The sequence below is a fragment of the Pleurodeles waltl genome, chromosome 4_2 (genome assembly GCF_031143425.1).
Source record: "Pleurodeles waltl isolate 20211129_DDA chromosome 4_2, aPleWal1.hap1.20221129, whole genome shotgun sequence".
Taxonomy (NCBI): Eukaryota; Metazoa; Chordata; class Amphibia; order Caudata; family Salamandridae; genus Pleurodeles; species Pleurodeles waltl.
Genome location: NC_090443.1, coordinates 362,917,814 through 362,939,312, shown reverse-complemented (window position 1 = coordinate 362,939,312; position 21,499 = coordinate 362,917,814). Strand labels below are relative to the sequence as shown.

The following is a 21,499-nucleotide window of genomic DNA, read 5'->3' as shown; positions in this document are numbered from 1 at the left end:
GTGGACCGAAGTAAAAAGGAACAAGAGAACCATCTAACCCTAACTACTCACCTGAATATAAGAATGTCACATTTATCAAGCAAAAGGAAGCTTCTCTGATCAAAGATCACATGATTATTTCACACTTAGGCATACACTTTGCACTTCTATTGCTTTTTTTGACTCAGACACATTTAATTTAAGCTGGAGGTACTACTTTGTACTGTCTGTAAATACTTTTAGGAGCAAGTATTGTTTTTATGACTGGATGTATGCTTTTTATCTTCTTTTTTGGTATTTTGGACATATACGTAAGGTAGTGTAAATAGCTTTCCAAAAATACCGACTTTTATCTTTTATGCATATATTTAATTTATTTATAATTTACACATCTTAAAATACACTGAGGGCATGATGTGCTATTTTCAGGTCGAAGCGATGTGAGGCGTTTTTTACTCTTCAACGGATATACTATTCCATCTTATCACAAAATGCACATTTTGTAGGATTTACAAAAGTCCTACCTTATGTATATTAATAAAGCAGGATTCTCTCTAAGAAGCTTTCCCTCGCTGACAGATTTCACTTTGCAAACTGATACCGCCACATTTAGGATGCTAATATCCAATTAGTGGTTTGTGACCTGAAGAATGGTCCCTTGTACGGACCTGGGATTCTCCCAACCCACCGGCAATGCAGACATGACACAAGAAAATGGACTGGCGCGCGAAAATGGAAGAACCAATTTTCATTGCAAGAGTTTGCCCCCACAGACATCAGACAATTTCGTGCCGAGTGTGAGCTTATTATGGATTGGACTACTCTGTGATTTACTAGTACCTTTATGCGTGTTGAGACAGTTCTATGTGACCAAGAGCCAGATGTACCAAAAGGTTTTATTCATTCAGTGTCTATGGGAAAATGTGTTTGTACATATGACCCCAAATGTACTGTATGCTTCAACTGGTTGTTTACTAAAACCAATAAAATTTTGGTTCTTAAAGAAAAGTGGTCCCTAAAATATTCTTATACTCCGTTAAGATTAACAGAGAAAGGGATTGGGGGGGGAAACCTGCCACACCTCATCTTCCTTGAGAATTGCTAGGAGCCTCAATGAGGATATTGAGATTTGTAAACCAATTTGAAGGCAAGGATGCCTTTTCAGTATATTGTAACAGTGAATTTTGCTCTTGCAAAGCCTGCTGTTTGGTGCACAGAAAACAAATAGGGGTATATTTATGAGCCCCTATTGCCACCTTGCGCCATATGGGCGACATTTATATTGACGCAACTGTGGAGTTAAGGTGACATTTCCCATGCACCAAATTTACAAAGAGGTGCAATGCTTGCATTGCGCCACTTTTTAAACCCTTGCGCCACATTATGCCCGCGTCCGGTATAATGTATGCAAGAGTGGCGTTCCTCCGTTAGAGGGGCTGCAAAAATGCTGCAAGGAAATCTGCAAGATTTCCTTGCGCCATTTTTTTCGGCACTTTTAATGCCTGCTCAGATCAGTCATTAAAAGGGAACTTCCATTATTTAGAATGGCCCCCTATGTAGAGTACATCAATAGCATCACATAGAATTACGCTATTGCCCCCCACCCTGCACTATAGTGCACCGTATTTTAAATGCGGCGCACACAGGGTGGTGGTAGGGGTGCGCTAAGGGGTGCAGGGAAAGTGGCGCTGCACTGGGTGCAGTGCCACTTTCCAGACATCTGCCCCATAATTTCATGGAGTCACTGAAGGGGAGAAATTTTACTCCCAAGTTAGAAGTGAGAGGGCTCTAGACCTGCCTCATGCCGCTGACATGGTAAGATGTCAACTTACTCCAATAGGGCCACAACGTAGGCTAAATCGTTTGCAGGAGTGTGGAAACCGCAGAATAGCAGTTAACCTGAGAATAATTCAGCAAGGATGGGAATGATTGGTTCCTAGGGCAGCCAAGCTGGATGTAGTTACTGAATATTGTTAACTGGACCCTTTAGTTGATAATAAATGGACATGGAAATCACAATTCTGGTCAAAAAAGCTCTTGACTCGAGTCAAATAACAGCCTAGAGAAGTTTAACAAAACATACCTTGGTCTTTCTCAGACTCGCCTGTCAGGAAAGTGTACAGAGCCCAAAAACTGCCAGCTTACATTTATGGTGCTGCCGCTTGTGCATTCATCAGTGGCGAGCTAAGAGTTGAGAGGGTGCCCTCTATGCCTCTGTTTGTGTTTCTCTGTGTATTTAGAGTAGAGTGTGGGAGTGCCTCTACTTTTCATTATATACTTATTCTAAAGATCCGTCCTCCTGAAAGCCTCTTTTCTAGACAAGATTAATGGAATCTCTAGCTTTCAGAAGTGTTGGGCTAACAACTTCCACCGCTGTCCGCTCATTTCTTTGCGCCTCCCTCTCATATATGGCTTTCCTTTGTAGCGCTACTCCTCCCATACAAATGTGCAGAGATTGAGAATCATGCAAGAGTGTGGATCTTAGACATGGGAAACGTTGCATTGGGTAATGGGGGCTACAAGGTGTGGGAGTCACATGTAATTTCTACTGTTGGCCATTGTGTACTTCAAAATGCGTGGCTGATGATACATAGTGTGGGATTTGGGATGTAAAATAGGGGTTGGTTTTGTCAGAATGTATTAATACAAATGGATCACATTTGGCAACCTTGAAATAGCAAAGGAGTAAACTAATAAGAAAAAATAAGGTTCTGTGATAGTGCCTTTGTAGTATGCATGCATTGCTTTGATACAGCTGAATTCCCAGCATCATTCCCTTTGATAATGGAGGATTGGAAGGAGAGGCATGATGGACAAGAGGCATTGTTGTGGTTAGGAGACAGGCACAGATTGCACATTGTGTGATGGTCTTCTAGGGCAGTTCTGAAAGTGTATCAGTTTCATCCCCAATGCAGCATTCTCTGGTGAGGAAGGACTAGAGGCGGTTCTCTGCCCCCTGTGATTGCTAGGCCTTCAACACCTAGGGGACTGTCTTCAGTGCTGTCGAAAGTATTTACAGATTGGGAAGATGAAGGTACCAGAGTGAGGTCAAATTTGACACCATTGGAATAGAAGGTAAACGAACATGGTCAACAAGAATCTAATAATGACATGACAAGCTTGCAGCCCACTCAACTCATGTCCAAACCAGATGGCGGAAAAAGACAATCTAACAAGGAGTCTGTGCCCAAACACAATGTACAGTAAGAGAAGTCACACCACGTCTTGTGACTCAAGGGATTTCCTTGACAAAAAAACCTTGTAAATGCCAGAGCCCAACACTAGATGGCAAGACTATGTTAAGCATGTGCATCTACAGCCACACTTGCTATGAACAAAATGCTTTCATGACCATGCGGGTCCAAGAATAAGAACCTGTTGACATCATACTCCTGTCCCTGTTCTTCAGCATGTGTAGTTCACGAGAACCAGTATATATCCAAGCAGTGGCAGCACATCTAATTTAGAATTCACTGAAAACCGTTACCCTTATTCTCTCAATGCAGATTTAGACATCAAAGGCCCTACTAGAAGTCAGGAAGAGCGGTATCACCAGAATTCTACAGGATGTCAGAATGCATCCAAAAAACCTAATTAGTTTCACCGCAGTCCTCTGCATACCTATTGCCTTTACAATATTCATCTTGGGATTTTGAAGGTGCTTTGAAGGCAAAATGAATGTTGTTACATGGCTACTAAAGACAACGATGGGAAAAACACTGTAGTTATGGAATCAACCCAGGCACTCAAGCTGCTGAAGTACACATATTTCCGTTCACATCCTCAGCCACCCTGAGAAGGAAGTAGGTGCAGCAAAAATCATACTGAGTCACTGCTAGCATGGTAAACAGATTTTCTTTGGAGCAAAAGACATATCTGTCAAGAACTATCATTCACACCTACTGTCTAATGTTGCATTCAGAAAGCCTTGCATTGAAGAAACCTACAATCGATATATGAGTCATGCATATGAGTAAGCCTTAGTGCATTCATTTTAGACATGAGTGTCTCACAGATGCTGTTTATTAATCTGAGTCTGTGATTGGTTTGGATTTTTCTGTAATGCACATGTGCTTGCGTAGATGCCATGCCTGAGAGAGCAGTATGTAAGTATGTGTGAAGAGTAGATTATGTTAACTTTCAGTAGCATATGGTGTGATCTGTGCCCCACTAATGTGTTTAGGTGACATGTATTAAGGTGCAAACTATATTGCTGATTGTTTGGCTGTTTTCTCCTAAATTACCTGGAGGGCATGAGATCATAGTAGTGACAGCAACAGCAGTAGTATGGTGGTAGTAGTTTTAACAGTAGTAAGTGCTTAGTTTTGTGTTCATACCTTGTTTCGCAATGTTCTTCAGTGCTTCTTACAATGTCCTTTACCTCAATGTACAAAACATGTTTTGCTAATATCCTATTAAACCTTGTAGCTGTTCTTCCTCCCAAGTATGACTTGTGCTTGAGGAGTACTATTAATAGCACTGTGTAAAGAAATAGGGGAAGCTTTTATATAACCCTTCCCTGTTCCAGATGCTGCTACAACCCTTCCCACAGCTCTGTTTCTATAATCAAGTCATTAATGATTCAGTGAATGACTTATGTTCAATATCAACAGTGCAGCTTTTACATAGATCTTGGTGTTCAAACTATACGAAATCAGCTGCACCCTAGGTCAGGGTTGTTGATTGAAATAGATACATACTAATAAAGAGTTGAATGGATGTAAAAAAAAATCTACTTTAGACAGGCTAGACAGTTAATATCCACACACACAACTCTAAATGCCACAGAACCTATGAACAATGCAGTAAAATGTGCCTATACCTTGTAGACGTCATGGTGGTCAAGAATATAATCAAAGTTCTTGTAGATGCTGTTAAGCATGTCCACCACCTCCATGGGCATGCTGTATTTGCAGATAGTTGTAAAGCCCACAATGTCGCTGAAGTAAATGGTAACTTCCTCAAACAGCTCAGGTTCGACCCGCCCAGTCTCTTTCAGGGACTGCACCACTGGCCTTCAAAATGCAAACACAAGCAAACGTCAGATAAGATGAAGAGAAATATATGCTATTTCATATTAACCTCTAGGCAAAATACTGGGTAATATATATTGCAGCTTATGAGCCTATCAATAAGTTTAGGTGCCAATGTAAAATGCATGTTATTAAACTCTAGATGAGGCGGGATGTAAGAAGCAATGGAACTTGTCAATCTACATATGTAGTAAGGGGGAATAAACAACAGAGCTTACTGCTAGGCAAGGTGAAGTGCAATGTCAATTCAGTCTCTTAACACAGCAATAAGCTGATGGGCAATATAGAATGAGTTGTATTAACCCAGAGGTTAAATGCGGTGTGAAATACAGTGGTGCTTACACACCCCTAAATATGAAGAGAAGCAATATACAATTAGGATTAAAAATGTTTTATAAATATAGCACAGCTTTAAGGTGAGGTGTGAAGTGCAATGCAACATACTATCTCCTAGATAAGGAGAGGTGCAATATAGCAGTTTGCTAACTACTGAAAATTGTGTGGTGTACTATACAGAGCAGCATGCAGACCCAGCTAATTAGGGGCACAATATACAATGCAGTTGATTAACTCCCCTATGTTAGGTAGGGTGCAATAAACAATACAGTGTATTCACGCAAAGATAATATGGAGTGTAATGTACAGTGAGGTTCATGAAGACTTGAAAACGCAAGGTGCAATACAAAATGTAATGTACCCACTTTGATGCAAAGTTAGGAGTGATAGACAGTAAAGTCAAGCAACCCTACATAGCTTGCGTTCTACTTAATAATGCTGAGAACACTGCTCACATAGAGTGAGATGGGATACACAATGGAGCTTGTGAGATGTACCTTTAGATGAGGTGAGGTGTGATAACAATGTAGTTTATCCCATCTAAGATGCAATGTATTACAATACACAACAAGCTTTTCCTCCCTTAGACGGGATATGGTGTAGTATGCAATGTGGGATTACCACCTTTAAATGGTGTTACATGCAATATTCATGCAATAATCCATTCTATCTTAAACACCCTTAGGAAGGGTAGGTCTCGATATAAAAGGCAGTTCAACAATCCTTAAATAGGGTGAGGTACATAGCTTAGTCATCATTAGACAACATGAGGTGGAATATCCAATGCATTTCAATCACCCTTACATCGTGTAAGGTTCAATAAACAATACAAACTAATAGCTCTTAGCAGGGAGAGGGCCAATATGCAATGTAGGTTAACTACCCTTAGATGGGATGAGGTGGACTACAAGCTGCAGCTTAACTGACCTTAGTTGGTGATGAGGTACATACAATTTAGTTTATGCTCACTTAGGTGGGCAAAACACAGTGCAGCTTAATGATCCTTAGATTGAGCGAGATGCAATATATAATGGATATAAACTACCATTAGAAGGGGCAAAGGGTAATATATATAATGTAGGATGGAATTAGGTGCAACATACAATGCAGTTTTATGCAATCATTACATAAGGTGAGGTGTAACAAACAATACTAGGCCCGGGTGGGATTTTTCATTCCACTCGTGGAATTGGAGAAATGTTTCTACTTTTGTTATTCTTTTAAGGCAGAGTTCCAGCCAAGTAGCAAAATCAACTCGAAAATAGCTTTATGAGTAGGGATTCTACCCAAATGGAAGGTTCAGGTCGTGTTATCAATTTATTTCAACTTTCTCTTCGTGTCCAGAAGGCTCCTCGCAGTGCTTTGTTTATCACTTGATCACCTTTAATTTGAATTGTTGAGGAGAAAGGATCACTTTGTCTGCAATCCCTGCTGCATATAAACTATTGTAATTTAATATTTTTTGAGAGAAGGAAAAGAACTTTGGATAAGTTTGTTGTTTGATGGATGGCATGCTCCATTTTTTTTTTTAAACTTTTTTAGTTTTTTCCTACAATTTAAAATTTTATTGTGGGTGGCCTCGAGGTGCAGCAAGGACCTATTTTTCATTCACTTTATTCTAAGGGGAAATGCTTGCACATTTTTAAAGAAGGCTAGGGGATTGGTTTTAAAGTACCTTTTCTCTGTTTTCGTGTGTGTCGTTTGCAAATTTTGCACCACTTCTCTCATTTTAATGTATGGGCATAGTCTGTACATGGGCTATGGCCAGCCAGCAATAGGCATTGGTTTGAGTATATATATTTAAAAAAAACGGTTTCAGTGCTATATGCTTTTTTAAAAACATCTATTGATTTATTGGATTGCTTTGGTTTTTTTGTTGGATGATTTTTGATGCCTTGTAATGTTTGTGGTTGGGGAAGTTTTTAAGTTGACTTAATTTTCGTTTTTAGCATTGCTGAAATAATGGTAGTGTTTTCTTCTTTGTTTACAATGTCTCCTTTCTTTGCTGGCCACCGTGTGTGTGTGTGTGTCTGTGTGTTTTGCCTTAGACCACCATTTTGTCTTTGTGATCTAGGCCTACATTGTTCTTCATGCCATGTGGCAGGGCAGCCATTTTGTGAAGTCAGTATGATTTTTGCCATAGCCCTACATGTGTTCTTCGTTGTCCATGGCTTTTTGCTTGATATTCTGAACATGTGGCTGGTAGGCATTTTGGGCCAGATGTATGAAAAGTTTTTGCACTCGCAAACAGTGCGAATCGCAAAAATCGGCCGTTTGCGAGTGCAAAAACGTGGTCTGCGATGCAAGAAAGGCATTAGCAGACCAAAAATAAGAAATCGCAAAAATTGCGATTTTTTGCGGTGCGACCTGGTTTTGCGAGTCGCATTTTGCGATTCGGTATTTCCAGTAGGAAATTGCAAGGCGCAAAATGCGATTTGCAAATTCCAATTCGCAAATAGATGCATCAAAAATTCGCAATTTGCGATTTTTCGCAGAATGGCATTTTGCACATGCAAAATACCACTAAGTGAAACCAGGTGGTAACCAGGTGCAACCTATATAAAGAGGCCCAGAATGCCTCAGACTCTTTTCCACAATGGCTGCACTCTACGTCATGGCGAGGAGGATGAGGATCTTGGCAGGTTTGAGGAGAGGGAGGAGGAGACAGGAGCGCATTTTCAGAGTGCGCATTACACTATTTGACCAGACAGAGGAGGAAATATTTGAGAGGTATAGGTTGAACTCAGCCAAGATACTTGATCTGATAGCTGAGCTATAACCCATACTGCAGCGCAGAACACTAAGGACTCACAGCATACCCACCCATGTGCAGGTATTATGCTCCCTACACCTACTTGCCTCAGGGAGCTATCAAGGGGTCATAGCAGTGGCTGGAGGGGTTTCACAGAGTACCCTCTCTAGATTTTTCAATGCATTTATCAACGCCATGCTAAGCAAACTCCAACAGTACATTAGATTCCCCCACACCCCACAGGAAATACAGCAGACAAAAATTGAGTTTTATCAGATAGCACAGTTCCCCCACGTCCTAGGTGCCATAGATTGCACACATGTGGCAATATGTCCACCATCAGCCACAGAGTATGTATACCGAAACCGTAAATACCAACATTCAATGAATATTCAGGTGATATGCAATGCCTCCTATATCATAACTGATCTTGTGGTCAGGTACCCAGGGAGCACACATGATTCGTACATCTTTCGCCACAGCGGCATTCACACAAGACTGCTAGCTGGGGAGTGTGGTGAAGGATATCTACTAGGTAATGTCACTCTTTACACTGGCGCATAGATGGCGAACACATGTCAGATGGCTCAGTTACTCATCACACCTTCTGTCCCTTCCAGGAGACAGTGCCTACGCAGTGCGCACCTACATGATGACGCCCTACCTCAATCCCACAACACCAGCAGAACGGAGATACAATGCAGCACACAGGGCAACCCGCAACGTGGTGGAGCGCACATTTGGCCTCCTGAAGAGTCGCTTCCTTTGCCTCCACAAGAGTGGAGGGGCACTACAGTACAGTCCAGAAACCACATGTAGAATAGTGGCTACTTGTGCAATCTTGCACAATATAGCTACAACCAGGGGCATACCTATAGAAATCAGTGACACTGAATCAGATGAGGATGACGATCCCATACCACCTCTACAGCCAGCAGACAGGACCAGTGCAGCAGAGGGAAGGCAAAGGCGTGCTGACATCACACACAACCATTTCAGACGTGAGTATGAATGAAAAAAAAACACTGACAACTGTACCTGTAGTGATAGAGATTTATTACCTTACGTCAGGTAATGAATGGTGAAAAATGAAGTAAACAGGTGAATAAGAAAAACAAAACGAAACAAAAGAACTGAGTCCCACACTATTACATCATAGTGGGAACACCAGTGTCAATGCGGCAATAGTCACTTCCTACTCCCACGCACACCACTGGGGTGCCCAGTTGACTCACTGGCACCCTGAATGTCACCCTCAGTGGCAGTGCTGCGCCTGGCACTGCGCCGTATGGTGTCTGATGTGGGTACTGCCAGACTACTAAGGCTCAAACTGTCCTCTGTGTCCCCCAAGGCTACCTCACTGGGAGTGGCTGATCTCTGTCCCATGACTAGTTCAATCACATTAGTGATTTGGACAAGGCCCTGGACCACATCCCTGCTGGTGTGTGCAGCCTCCACTTGGGCCGCCACAGCGCGACGGGCGATGAGTGTGGTTGAGTTTGCCATCCTGTTTGAGGACCTGCAGTAGTTAGCAAACATGGTTCGGAAGCGGTGTTCATGTCTGCGTCGACTCACCCTTTCGTGGCGCAGCTCCTCACACAGGTCACGCACTGCACTGGTAAGCTCCCTGGTGTCCTGAGAGGCCTGCACCTGTCCCTCACCTAGCTGGGTGATATTGTCGTTCAGGGTGTCAATTCGACGATGCAGGCCAATCATATGTCTGTTGTGGACTCTCAGGTTCCTGTCCAGACTCATAATTCTCCTGTTTTGCAGGCGCTGTTGCTGCAACATAGCCTCAAGTCCCCCGAACAAGGATGAACCCTCAGCTGCCTCCTGCGGTTGCTGCTGGGACACTGTGGAACTTCTGCGATGTGCTGCATGACCCCTGTCCTCCGGTATCTGGCTGCGCCTATCTGGTGCAGATGGTGTGCTTGGCCCCTCCTGCTGCACATCGGAGTCACCACTGAGGTCTGGCAGTGGCAATGGCCTGGGCCTGCGGCGCACAGTGGAGACGTTGACGGACCCACTGGTGTTGGTGTCGGAGGGCTGCTGTGTGTCCGTCTCCCCTACCACAGAATTTCTGTATGTTACATTCTCTGTCCAGAAATGGCAATAAAGGTACAGGTACTGCTCTACATGGTGTAGTGTGTGTTGTGTTACCTTGGGTGTCACTATGCTTGCTTACATTGTCATGCTACTGTCTGTACTAGTTTGTGGACCACAACTCCCATAATGCATAGTTGTGCTGCTTCTAAGATGTGGACTGGACTACTTCACACACTACTTCACATTACATGCTAATTCCTAAGGGGCTTTTATGCATGCACATATTGGGTTCACACGACAACATTGCACTTACCTTGGCTGGTACTCGGTTGAGCGGAGGTGTCTATATCTGTGACCCCTGTCACTGCTTCCGGGAGGAGTGTCGATTCCACCAGGTCCTCCAGTGGTGTGGCAGGTGGCTCGGTTGGTGGTACTCCTCCTGTGCCCCTGGCCTCTGCAAGTCCCTTTGCCACCCTCTCCTTTGCCCGGGACCGCAGGTCGTACCAGCGTTTCTTGATTTCATCAATGGAGCGCTGTGCCACTCCATTGGCGCAGATTTTACCTTGGATCTCAAGCCATAGCCTTCTCTTCTCGCTCTCAGGCACCTGGAGTGATGATTTACCAAAGAGGCGGTCATGGCTCCTCACAACCTCTTCTGTTAGTACCTCCAGCTCCTGTTCACTGAACTTGAGTTTGCGCTTCCTCTCCTGCTTCTCCTGTGAAGTACCTTGGGGCTCCATTGTGGCTCAGGTGATGCTGCTCCTTCAGAGTGCTGCTCAATGTGGCTGGGCTGCTCTCACTCAGGATGCTGGTTTGGGTGTGGCACCTGAAACTGCCTGGGATGACTCATTTCCTGCTGGTGATGTCATCAGGCTCCTCCAGGTGTGCATTCTCGACTTTCTCGCATTTTGCGATTTTTTACCGAATCGCAAATAAATCGCAAATTGCGAGAATGCAAATTGCGATTCGGTATATGGGCCTCGCAAACCACAAATAGCAATTTTTAAGAAATCGCTGATTCCGAATCGCAATTTTGTTACATGGCCAATTGCGACTCGGAAATAGCGATTTCTTAATAATCACATTTTGCGAATCACAGACCCCAGTTTTTATACATCTGGCCCCATGTGTTGTCAGTGTGCTTTCCCATAGGCCTGCGTATGTTCATATGTATTGTTCATGCCTTCGCCCTTGGTGGCCATGTTGCCAGCGACCATTTTGTGTAGTCAGTGTGCGTTTGCCATAGGCCTTCATGAGTTTTTGTTGTCCACACCTTCACTCTTGGTGTCCATGTGGTGGATCTTTTGTGTAGTCAGTGTGCTTTCGACATAGGCCTGCGGGTGTTCTTTTTTGTCCATGCCTTCGCTCTTAGTAGCCATGTGAAAGGACAGCCATTTTATTTGTCACTTGTTGTCCATGCCTCTGCCCCTGCTGGTCATGTGGCTGGAGGACATTTTGTGTAGCCAGTGTGTATATCCTTTTCTTCCACTTTTCAAAGCCATTTTCTAGGGACATTGATAGATTTTGTTTTGTGTTTGTTTTTTGTTTTTCCCCATTAGTTTAATGTGCTCGGGGATGATTGTAGTAGAGGGTATTTACTGTTTTATGCATTTTATTCATAGGGAGACACCAGCAATATTTTTTTCTTCAATGATTACATTTTCCCCTGCCTGCCATAGGTGTCTCATAGGCACACAACAGCAAGATTATTTTAAGGATTATTCAGTTTTACCGTTCACCCGGTTTGTCAAATGTGTCTCCTAGGTTCACACCAGCAGTAATGGTTTAAGAATCATTCAGTTTTCCACTGCACCCCCTGCCTGCCATAGGCGCCTCGTAGGTGTACATCAGCAATATTGTTTTTAGGCTTATTCCATTTTCCCCTGCACGCCACAGTGGTCTTATTGGCCTAAGAGGCACAGTAACCTTTTTAATCTACATGTTATTAAAATATTATGTTTCTGCATGGTTTGGAATGGATACACTATTGTTAATTATTTATGACGACCAAACTACATTTTATTGTCTGTCGATTTCAACTGCAAATTTCACGTTTCATTGAATTTATTTCTTGTTGGTTTGCTTTTAGGTGCACAAGAGACATCACACACAGTTCTGCCAGACAGAAGGCCGGCAGTGACACACCACCCACCAAGTCCTCCTCTGCTTCCGCTTGTGCAGCTAAATGGCAACTGCCGGAGCTAAAAAAGAACTTGAAGGTGGCCCCAAAAACAGTGTTCCTGACTTGAAAGTGGTCAGTGAGGAGGAGAAGAAGGATATTGCCACCACTGGTGTGCCACCTTTCATGTTTTTCAGGAAACGTGCTCTACTTGCTGCACCCTCGTCTGGGCAGCAAAAGGCTGAGAGTAGCATTCCTGCATCAACTGCACCACCTCAAACTAAGGCTAAGCTGAAGCCAGTGTCTCTCACCGATGCAACCACTGCATTCAAGGCAACAAGCAGTGAGTCTGACTTGGATTTGTCTCTGCCACAAAGTAGCCAATTGTTGCAGGAAAGTGGATGACAGGAACCGCAGCAGGCAACATTTCTTCCTCAAGTTGGAGCAGAACAGGAGGTTAAGCTTCCTGCTGTGTAAGATGTTGCTCTTTTTCAACTGTTGGCTTCACAATCTCCGGCAAGAAAAAGAAAAGGTACTCCACCATCTTCTCCAAGGCCCCCTTCGGATGATCTGGACATGGATCGGACCCCGGCCGAGTCCAGGACCCAACCCGAGAGACAAGGGAAAAACAACGTTTTTGAATACCTTAGAATTATGGAAAGTGATAAGGACGACAAGCCAGTGACTGTCAATATGGAGGGCGTCCCAGAGGCCACTGAGATGACTCCTCATATTCAACCTGCTCAGAAGGATGTGGTCCCACCACCACCAACGACGGCTTCCATATTTGTAAACCCCCTGCTGAGACATGCATCCACCATTACCACAGTCGGAGTACACCCTATAGAGAGGCACACAACACAGCCACCTACTTCCAATTCTTCAGTCATTAGCAGCGTCACACTAAATAGATCTCCTCCCTAGTTTCAGACTTCTTTGCAATTACCAAGCACAAGAATAACATTGCAATATGCTCCATTTGCCATGCAAGTGTTCGCAGACGTAGGCCAGGTTTGCACTATGGTACTGGAGGCCAAACGTCCCAGCTGAGAAAACATCACGCAATCCGGCAGGAGGAGCACCTTAAAAAGATAGTTGTTGGTGATGAGGAAGCAGCTCATTTCACAGTGATAGAAGAAGAAGGTGGTCATGATGAAGAACAGAATGATGGCATTACACAAAGAAGCCATGTCCCCTTTTGTGCCAGCATCACCTGCATCAGTAACCTCCAAATGGCACAACACTCAGATGCAGAAACCTGTGCCGCATAAAGTGCTTCCGCCAAGACACCTATTACCTCCTGGTTCTCTCCGGAAGTAGCCTGTGTCAGTGGCACCACAAAACAAATTCCAGGCTACTATTACAGCCACATTTAGGCAGGATGGGACCAAAAGAGTGCAACCTCTCAATGGCACGTTTGTACAACGGGAAACTGGGTCAGATGTTATTGCTGGAACTCTTCCATTTTACCTTTGTGGGATTTTTAGAATTTGTGGCAGCCATCTACCTGAAATGGAAGGTTCTCAGCCAGATCTATTTTGCCAGAGGTGCTGTTCCCGCGCTCCATCATGATATTCTGCAATTGGTTGGCCAAGGCTATTCACACTATCCACCTGACAACAAACGTGGACCAGTATCAAACAAGTAAATAAATGGGTATCACTGCACACAGGATCTCTTTTGACAGGGTTAAGCAACAGCTATCTGCAGGTCTTAGCACTGAAGAAAGTGTTAAGGGCATTTAGCGGCATGCAACAGTAGCAGTGTTCACCATGGAGAAATTCCATACAGCTATAAACATCCTGAAAGAATTTAACAGCAAGCTGTTTGAATGACTTCTACCCAGAGGTCTCAGAATTGGATTTGTTGCCACAGACAAAGACAATGGCAGTAATATATTCAATGCTATGGCAGGCTGTGGCTATTTCAGGTACCTGTGTTTGGTGCATTACACCAATCTAATTGTACAGGACTTTCTCAAAAAGGAAGACATAGGGCCTGATTTAGAGGTTGGTGGTAACCGTCCTGACGTCGCTTTTTCATTGGGTTTCCTGCACGCTGGCTTGGCGGTCCAATCACCTTATTTAGATGGTTGTGGGACTGTCAACAAAAGACTGCCACAGTCCCGCTGACTCCACCAGGGTTGGGATCCTGAGTTGATGGAGTAATGAGAAACAGTAGCTGGAGGCGGGACTCCAGCCACTGTTCCTCCTGAGCAAATTCCGATCTGCCTTCCTACCAGGCCGACCATGGTGGAGAAACCTCCAACCCAAGGCTGGCAGATTGGGAAAGGGGGTGAAAACTCTCCTTCTCCCCCGTTTTCTTTGATATTTTCCACAGGAACACGACTGGAGGACCACTGCCAATGCTGCTGACACTTAAGCACGAAGGACACCGATCCCGTAGTCGCCGAACACGAAGGTGACCAGTCCATGGGACATGTACATGAAAGGGTGACGTTTTACTGTCGAACACGACCTGACCGTCAACATACATGTAAGTATGTTTTTATTTTTTTCCTTGGGATTGAAATATGTATAGACATAGGTAGTTGCATACATTATATGCAACACACCTACATCAACACATATATCTAATGGGACACTTCCCCTCTGTTGCTAAACCGCCACCGTCACACCGCCGGTACAGTGGGAACATCTAAATCAGGTCTGCGGTACACCGCCAGCCTGATAACGGTAGAGTCCAATCGGCCAGCAATAGGAAACCGCAGCAATTTGGTTCCCAGCTGCTAGCATCTAAATATGGCGGACGGGAGACCACCAATGTGACGGTCTTCTCAGGCCCACCACCAACACTGCTTGGCAGTGTTATCACCAACATCTAAATCCGGACCATAGTCAGCAACATACTGGCTTCTATAGAAGCTGCACTCATTTCAGTCCTTCTTTTAAAGCCCAGGAGCAGTAGATGATCAAGGGTAATAGAGTATCCTTTAAAGCCCTTATACAGGAGGTGCCAACATGTTGGAACTTGATCTACTACATGCTGCAACGTCTGTACAGACCAATCACCAACTATGTCCTTCGAAGAGGAAGGGATGTAACTGGGAAAAGCATAACAATGGAAGTGGACAAATGGGGACTAGACAAGTGCCTGAAATAAATGCTATGCCTTTTGAGGCTTTCACACAGCAGGGACAGTATGATGGATCAAGCAATCCCATTGTCGTAGCTGATAAAGGACCCACTGAAAAAGGTGGGGGAAAGATTCCAGCTATGAACAAAGAAACATGTGAGTTAGTTCAGAGTTTAATCCATCGCTTGGCTGGTAATCCAAGGCTGCAAAGAGAGATCGTGTCCTCCAAAGAGTACAAATGCGCCACAATACTTAATCAATGGTACAAAAAATACTGCCGACTTTTATTCCTTTTTCAAAAGGGGATGTTTCCCCTTTACAAGACTTGAATTGTTGATCAAGTGAGAAACCTGGGAGAAGAAAGGCTGAAAGTTAGAAGCCCGGGCAGAAGTTCTGGCGTGCATCCTTCAACCTCCAGAGAGGGCAGTGCTGTAAACTGTTGCCTCACAGCCAACACCATCACTATCATCAACAGCAACATCAGAAGAATCCGACCCAACCCCTGCAATGGCTTGGTTTCAAGTGGTAGGGCTTAAGTCAAGTGCAGAGGCGAAGGCAACAGAGGTAGAGCAAGTGGCAGCACCAATGACCTTTCAGAGAATGGCCCAAGACTATCTGGATGTCCCAAAAGTGGTCTACCTGGATCAAAAGCTGTTGGTCTTTTGGTATGGGAAGGTGCCACAATGGTCAGAGCTCAGCATGCTGGCAATAAAGTATCTAGCTTGTCTGTTAGCCAGTTTGTCCTCTGATCATGTTTTCAGTGCAGCTGTTGCAGTTGCCACAGTCAAAAGGACCAATCTCTCTCCTTAAAATGTTGAGGTATTGACCTGATTACAATTAACCAACTCTTCATACCACAAGATTACACTATGCCTGAAACAACAGAGAAAGAGGATGAGGGCAATTGGTCAGACTCCAGTGTATTAGCTGGTGAACATCTGGGTGAAGCCCCTGAGTTTGAAGATGATCTCTACTTCCCTGACTAAGTAGCCCACAACAGAAATTGCATATATATAGCGCTGAACTGTTTAAAAAAAAATAGAAAAGAACATTTATATATTTCATGCCCGTCTTAAATTGCCCAGTTTATTCACATCACACTTGAAGTGGACCATTGTGCACACTAGAAGCCACCATTTGCTTAAAGGAAATTAAGACAACAATGCATACCATTCCAATCCTTCTTTTCTTCAACCCCTAACTGGCTGCCACTGAAGATCATCATTAATTATACAAGACTGCCCATGTGTAGGGCTTCCATGGAAAAATTATATATCAAACAAAAATGCACCATGCTTGGAACAGGTAAATACTGCACCAATGAATGATATATTGAGTGACTGATGATTCATATGGTGGCTGGGATGGTGTTGTAACTAATTTGTAAACCTGCATTGTTTGGGGCCCAGGGGATGATTCTGCCTGAATGGCTGCATTGCTTTTGCATTTCACTATAATTACTTACATGGTCCACTCCTTTCCTGTACGTCTTCAGTGACCAGTCAGCCTAGTTAACAAAACTACACAAAATGCTTACATTCTTTTGCTTTTCTTGGCATCAACACTACAAGTCTATCTCACTCTGGTTGGGAGTCGGGACAGGACTACCAGAAAAGCCAGAAGAAGGAAGTTAGGAACAATGACTATCTACTGCTGTGGGAAACAAACAACATGACTCAAAGAGGCCTACTCCTGTGTGCTGCAGATAGGTGCTTTGATTAGGAAAATGCAAAGTAGTGGTCTGGTTTCAATATCAAACTATAGGTGGTTGTGGTCGGGGGGACTGTTACTGGACACGTCACATGATGGATACTCGCAGTTAAGTGTTATTGACATTTGTGTGATTGACCAGCCAGGTACATGCAGCTACTTGTCTAGGTTTGTGGTAAAAGATTGTTCTCACTTCTCTGCTAATCGTACACAACTACTTCAGCCTATGCTCTGTCCTCTTGATCCTCATCCACCTTGAAGCTTACCTTGACTATCCAATTTTGACCTTTACTCTTTTTGCATTCCATAGGCCTTCTCTTCTTCTGGATGAGTGATCCATAACAATGACATGGCTGCTTACCGGATTGGTTCAGCCCTGCACCCAAGACGGACATTCCAAGAAAAAGGATGCAGATACACCGTCCTGCATTCATGCAGTATCATTTTTCTTTTTTTGACAATAACTATTTTTTAGAACTGGGTGGATCCTCCCTATTTTGTATTGTTCAACCCTAGGTAACATAACAATTAGATAACATTGGACTCTGGGTCTAAAGGACTGTTTGCATTTGATAACTGAACTGTGTCTTTCCTTCCACAACAGATGTGATAATGACAATGTACTGCTGATCAACCTAATGAATGATGTGTTTGTTTTGTCTGTCATACCTTCCCCCAACTTCCCCTTCCCATCCATCCATGAAACCCCTAACACTCTTAACAGATTAACGTTTATAAGATTGAATACATAGCTAAAAGGCAGCCTAATGTGTTACAGTTTGAGGTGGGTGTGGTTTTTTAGGTAACATGTTAGAAATCTTGATGCCTACTCTTCAAATGGTGGTAGCCAAAATACCAGAATGCACCTTTCTGTTGATTTAAAAGCTAGGCCTGTTTGATGGTGTCATGTTGGAATTCGTTGTGTATTCAGCTGTGCACGCAACACCTTGTCTGATTAGTGCTTTATTATGAGTGGCCTGTTCTTGGAAATGACCATCTTTTATGTGGTGTACACTGTGTTTTTTTTTCCAGATGTAGAACTCTGTGCACTTTTCCCCTGCTAACCAGTGGTAAAAGGCCTCTGCTCCCCCTTTCAAGATGATGGACTTGGCACACCCCATGACTGACTTATGTAACTATAAGTCCCAAGCATATGAGTCCTGGCAACCAGTGCATGTGTGTGTTTCTTTTGTGTCATGTTTAGTGAGTCTTTTGCTACATTTCTCTGCGGAGGCAACAGGATAAAACATAGTACATCATGATGTTCCTTTTAGCATGATTTTAAAATGAGTGCTTTATAGATTGTATTGTATTGTATTGTAATAGTATTTATATAGCGCTTACTACCCCTGACGGGGTGTCGAAGCGCTTTTCGGTGAGTAGCACGCTACTCTGGAACCCAGCAAGAATTAGTGATGGATTAGTATCGGGAAATAATGAGTACAGTTTTAGTATTATTATGAGTTCATTTGAGCTGCGGATATGAGAGTTTGTTAGTCAGACTGACTGGAGTAATGGAGGGGTGGAGGAGCCAAGAAATCCATAAGTATTAATTGGGAGTATATCCTTCATTTACTCAAACCAAAGGCTTGGGATGAGTAAAGGGGGATGGAGGAGGGAAGAGTCTGTGGAAGGGTTAGGGAGAGCATAGTAGCAGGGTGAGATAAATGAGGGAGAATTTAGTAGGGTTGTGTGGGAGGTCATGGTAGTAGAGTGAGATTTGGTGAGTTAGATGTGGAAGCGGAGGGAAATGCTTAGGCAGAGTTATTTAGGAGATGAAAGTAGTAGAAAGGATTTGGGATGAGTCAGATTGGGAATGGAGGATAGTTTGATAGAGACATGACATATGATGATGGGTAGATAAGTGTGACAAGATGAGAGCAGGAATTCATAGATATCTAGTATAACAACCCACCCAGGAGCCATGCAATGACCCATGAACATGCCAAGCACAGAAACAACATATACACATACATACATACATATACATATAAACACACATGAATGCACACACATATGCACATACAATACATAATTATAACCATGGGTAAATATACTTAGTCAAACAGGTTTAAAGAGTGTGTGTGTATTTTATTGTTATGACATAGTTGCGATACATATTTTCTAAAGAACTATACATAACTAGAAATATACACATAATCCGAAAAAAATATGCATCAACATAGGCATATGCAGTCCATAGTTATTTGAATATGGTGGTTATGAAGGAAAGAGACAACTCTTGAGTAGTTTTCTGAAGATAAGAAAGTTATCTGTGGCTCTTATAGTTGGGGGTGATGAATTTCATAGTTTGGCTGCTTGAACGGAGAAGGATGTACCACCTATAGTCTTTTTCTTGTATGGTGGTGTTCTAAGGCAGGGTGCCAATCTTGAGCGGAGGTTTCTTTGTTGGATGTATTTGGTTATTTTGTTTCTGATAAAAAGCGGTCCTGTTCCATGTATAGCTTTGTGGGTGATACAAAGCAGCTTGAAAGGGCATCTTCTGGCAAAGGGTAACCAGTGTAGTGCTGTCAAGGCAGGGGAGATGTGGGCTTGTGGCTTTACATGTAATAGTAGCCTGGCTGCGGAATTCTGGAGACATTGTAGTTTTTTCATAATAGATAGAGATTATCCATGGTAGAAGCCATTGGCATAATCCAGTTTGGATAGTACAAGTGAGATAGTAGCTTGCACCTTGTGCGGAAATCCGAGGTGGGGGAAGATGTGTCGTAAAGTCTTCAAGGTGATGAAGCTTGTTTGTGCTAATTTGTCCATTTGTGCATTCATAGTTAACTTGGAATCCATGGTGATTCCTAGGTTTTTAACTTCCTTGGATAATTGAGGAGGTGGTCCGAGATTGTCAGGCCAGACTCACAGAGGGTTATAACTTTTCCAGCCACCACATATGAGTATTTCTGTTTTGGAGGTATTTAGTTTGAGATGGCTCCAGGTCATCCACTGATCAACGGCTCTGAGGCAACTGAAGATTTGTGAGTTTTCAATGTTTTTGGGGCATTCTAATTTAAGTAGTATTTGTATGTCATCTGCATAGTTGTAGCATGTGATATGGAAATCATTACCAGTTCTGGTAAAGATATCTTGTAGATGTTGAAAAGCAAAGGTAGGATGATTGATCCTTCGGGGACCCCTGCTTTTGTGAGGTAGGGTTCGGACGAGACAGGGGGCGAGTGGATGATATTAGATCTTTTTTGAAGATAGGAAGTAATCCAGTCGAGAGCAATCCCTTGTATGCCGGCTTCGTGGAGTCTTTGACTTAAGGTGTCATGGTCAACCGTATCAAAGGCAGCTGAGAGGTCCAAGAGAAGTAGTGCAGCAACTCCATTGCAGTCGACTGTGTTTTTAAGATCATCCCAGATTGCTATGAGTGCCGATTCAGTGCTTCTTCCTGGGCGGAATCCAGTTTGGAAGTCTGAAAGTATAGACATGCTGCTCTTTCTATCAATTTGCCCAGGAAAGGTCCATTTGTGATAGGTCGGTAGATAATACGTTTGTTATCCTATTCTTTTCCAAAGAGAGTTTTGGTGACAGACCCATAAACACATAAAAAGGGCATTTGACCCCCATGCTTCTTCTCTTCTGTTTATTAAAACTAAAGATTTTAATATGAGCCATTATTATCAGACCACACCTATCCACTCAAAAACAGCATGTTTCTCTGCGAGGCTTAGCCTTTCTGTTCACAAACACTGCAGTCTGCACATACATCTTTTGCTTTTGCCCTCTCTGGAAAGCAGTGCATGCGGACTCATTAATGAAACACTGGTGGTTTTACATCACACCCCACCATTTTTAAACTTCACCAGCCGCCGCTGGTTCTGGGCAGCAGGAGATGCCAGCAGCAGGTGGTGCCAGAGGTCGTAACCGGCTTGGAGGCAGGCTGGGCTGGTGGCCCAACGATCTGGAGGCCTTTGCGTCCTCTTCTTCCTTCTCCAGGGCCACCATCCAGCAGTGTTCTGCTGCCGTGGCCTCCAACATATAGCGTCGCAGCCGGACAGCTATCTCCCGCTGGGATGGTGGCTGTTGGACAGCTGCGAGTAACTATGTCAAGAAAGAAAAAAAAAAAAATCTGATGCTATGCGCAGACACTTGTTTATACTGTCTATAGTGGCTGAGTAGCAGAACATTGCTGGTCCCCTAGAGCCATTGGAATTTAGTTTTAATTTGATTAGTCTTAGGGCCAAACTTTTCCCGCACATGCATCACATAATGCAAGGAATGAAGCCAGACCTCCAAAATAATCAAAAGTGACTCTGGTTTGAAGAATTTCATTGTGAAACTGAGCCTATACTTTATGTGTGTTACTAAATAAGTTAGCGGCCATTAATGATGAGTAAGGCGTATACACACTGCACAATTACTTGACTATATATGTGCAACATTAATGGAGCCATGCTTGGCGGGTCTTCT

The 21,499-nt window shown here is 43.5% G+C and overlaps 1 protein-coding gene across 1 annotated transcript in view; it reads right to left on the bottom strand.

Annotated features, from left to right (window-relative positions):
* LOC138293867 (guanylyl cyclase C-like) overlaps positions 1-21,499 on the bottom strand; it is a 695,267-nt gene that overhangs the window by 117,334 nt on the left and 556,434 nt on the right. The window contains exon 23 of the mRNA XM_069233168.1: positions 4,802-4,994. Coding sequence (XP_069089269.1) covers positions 4,802-4,994 — 193 coding nt within the window. The remainder of the gene's footprint in view (positions 1-4,801; positions 4,995-21,499) is intronic.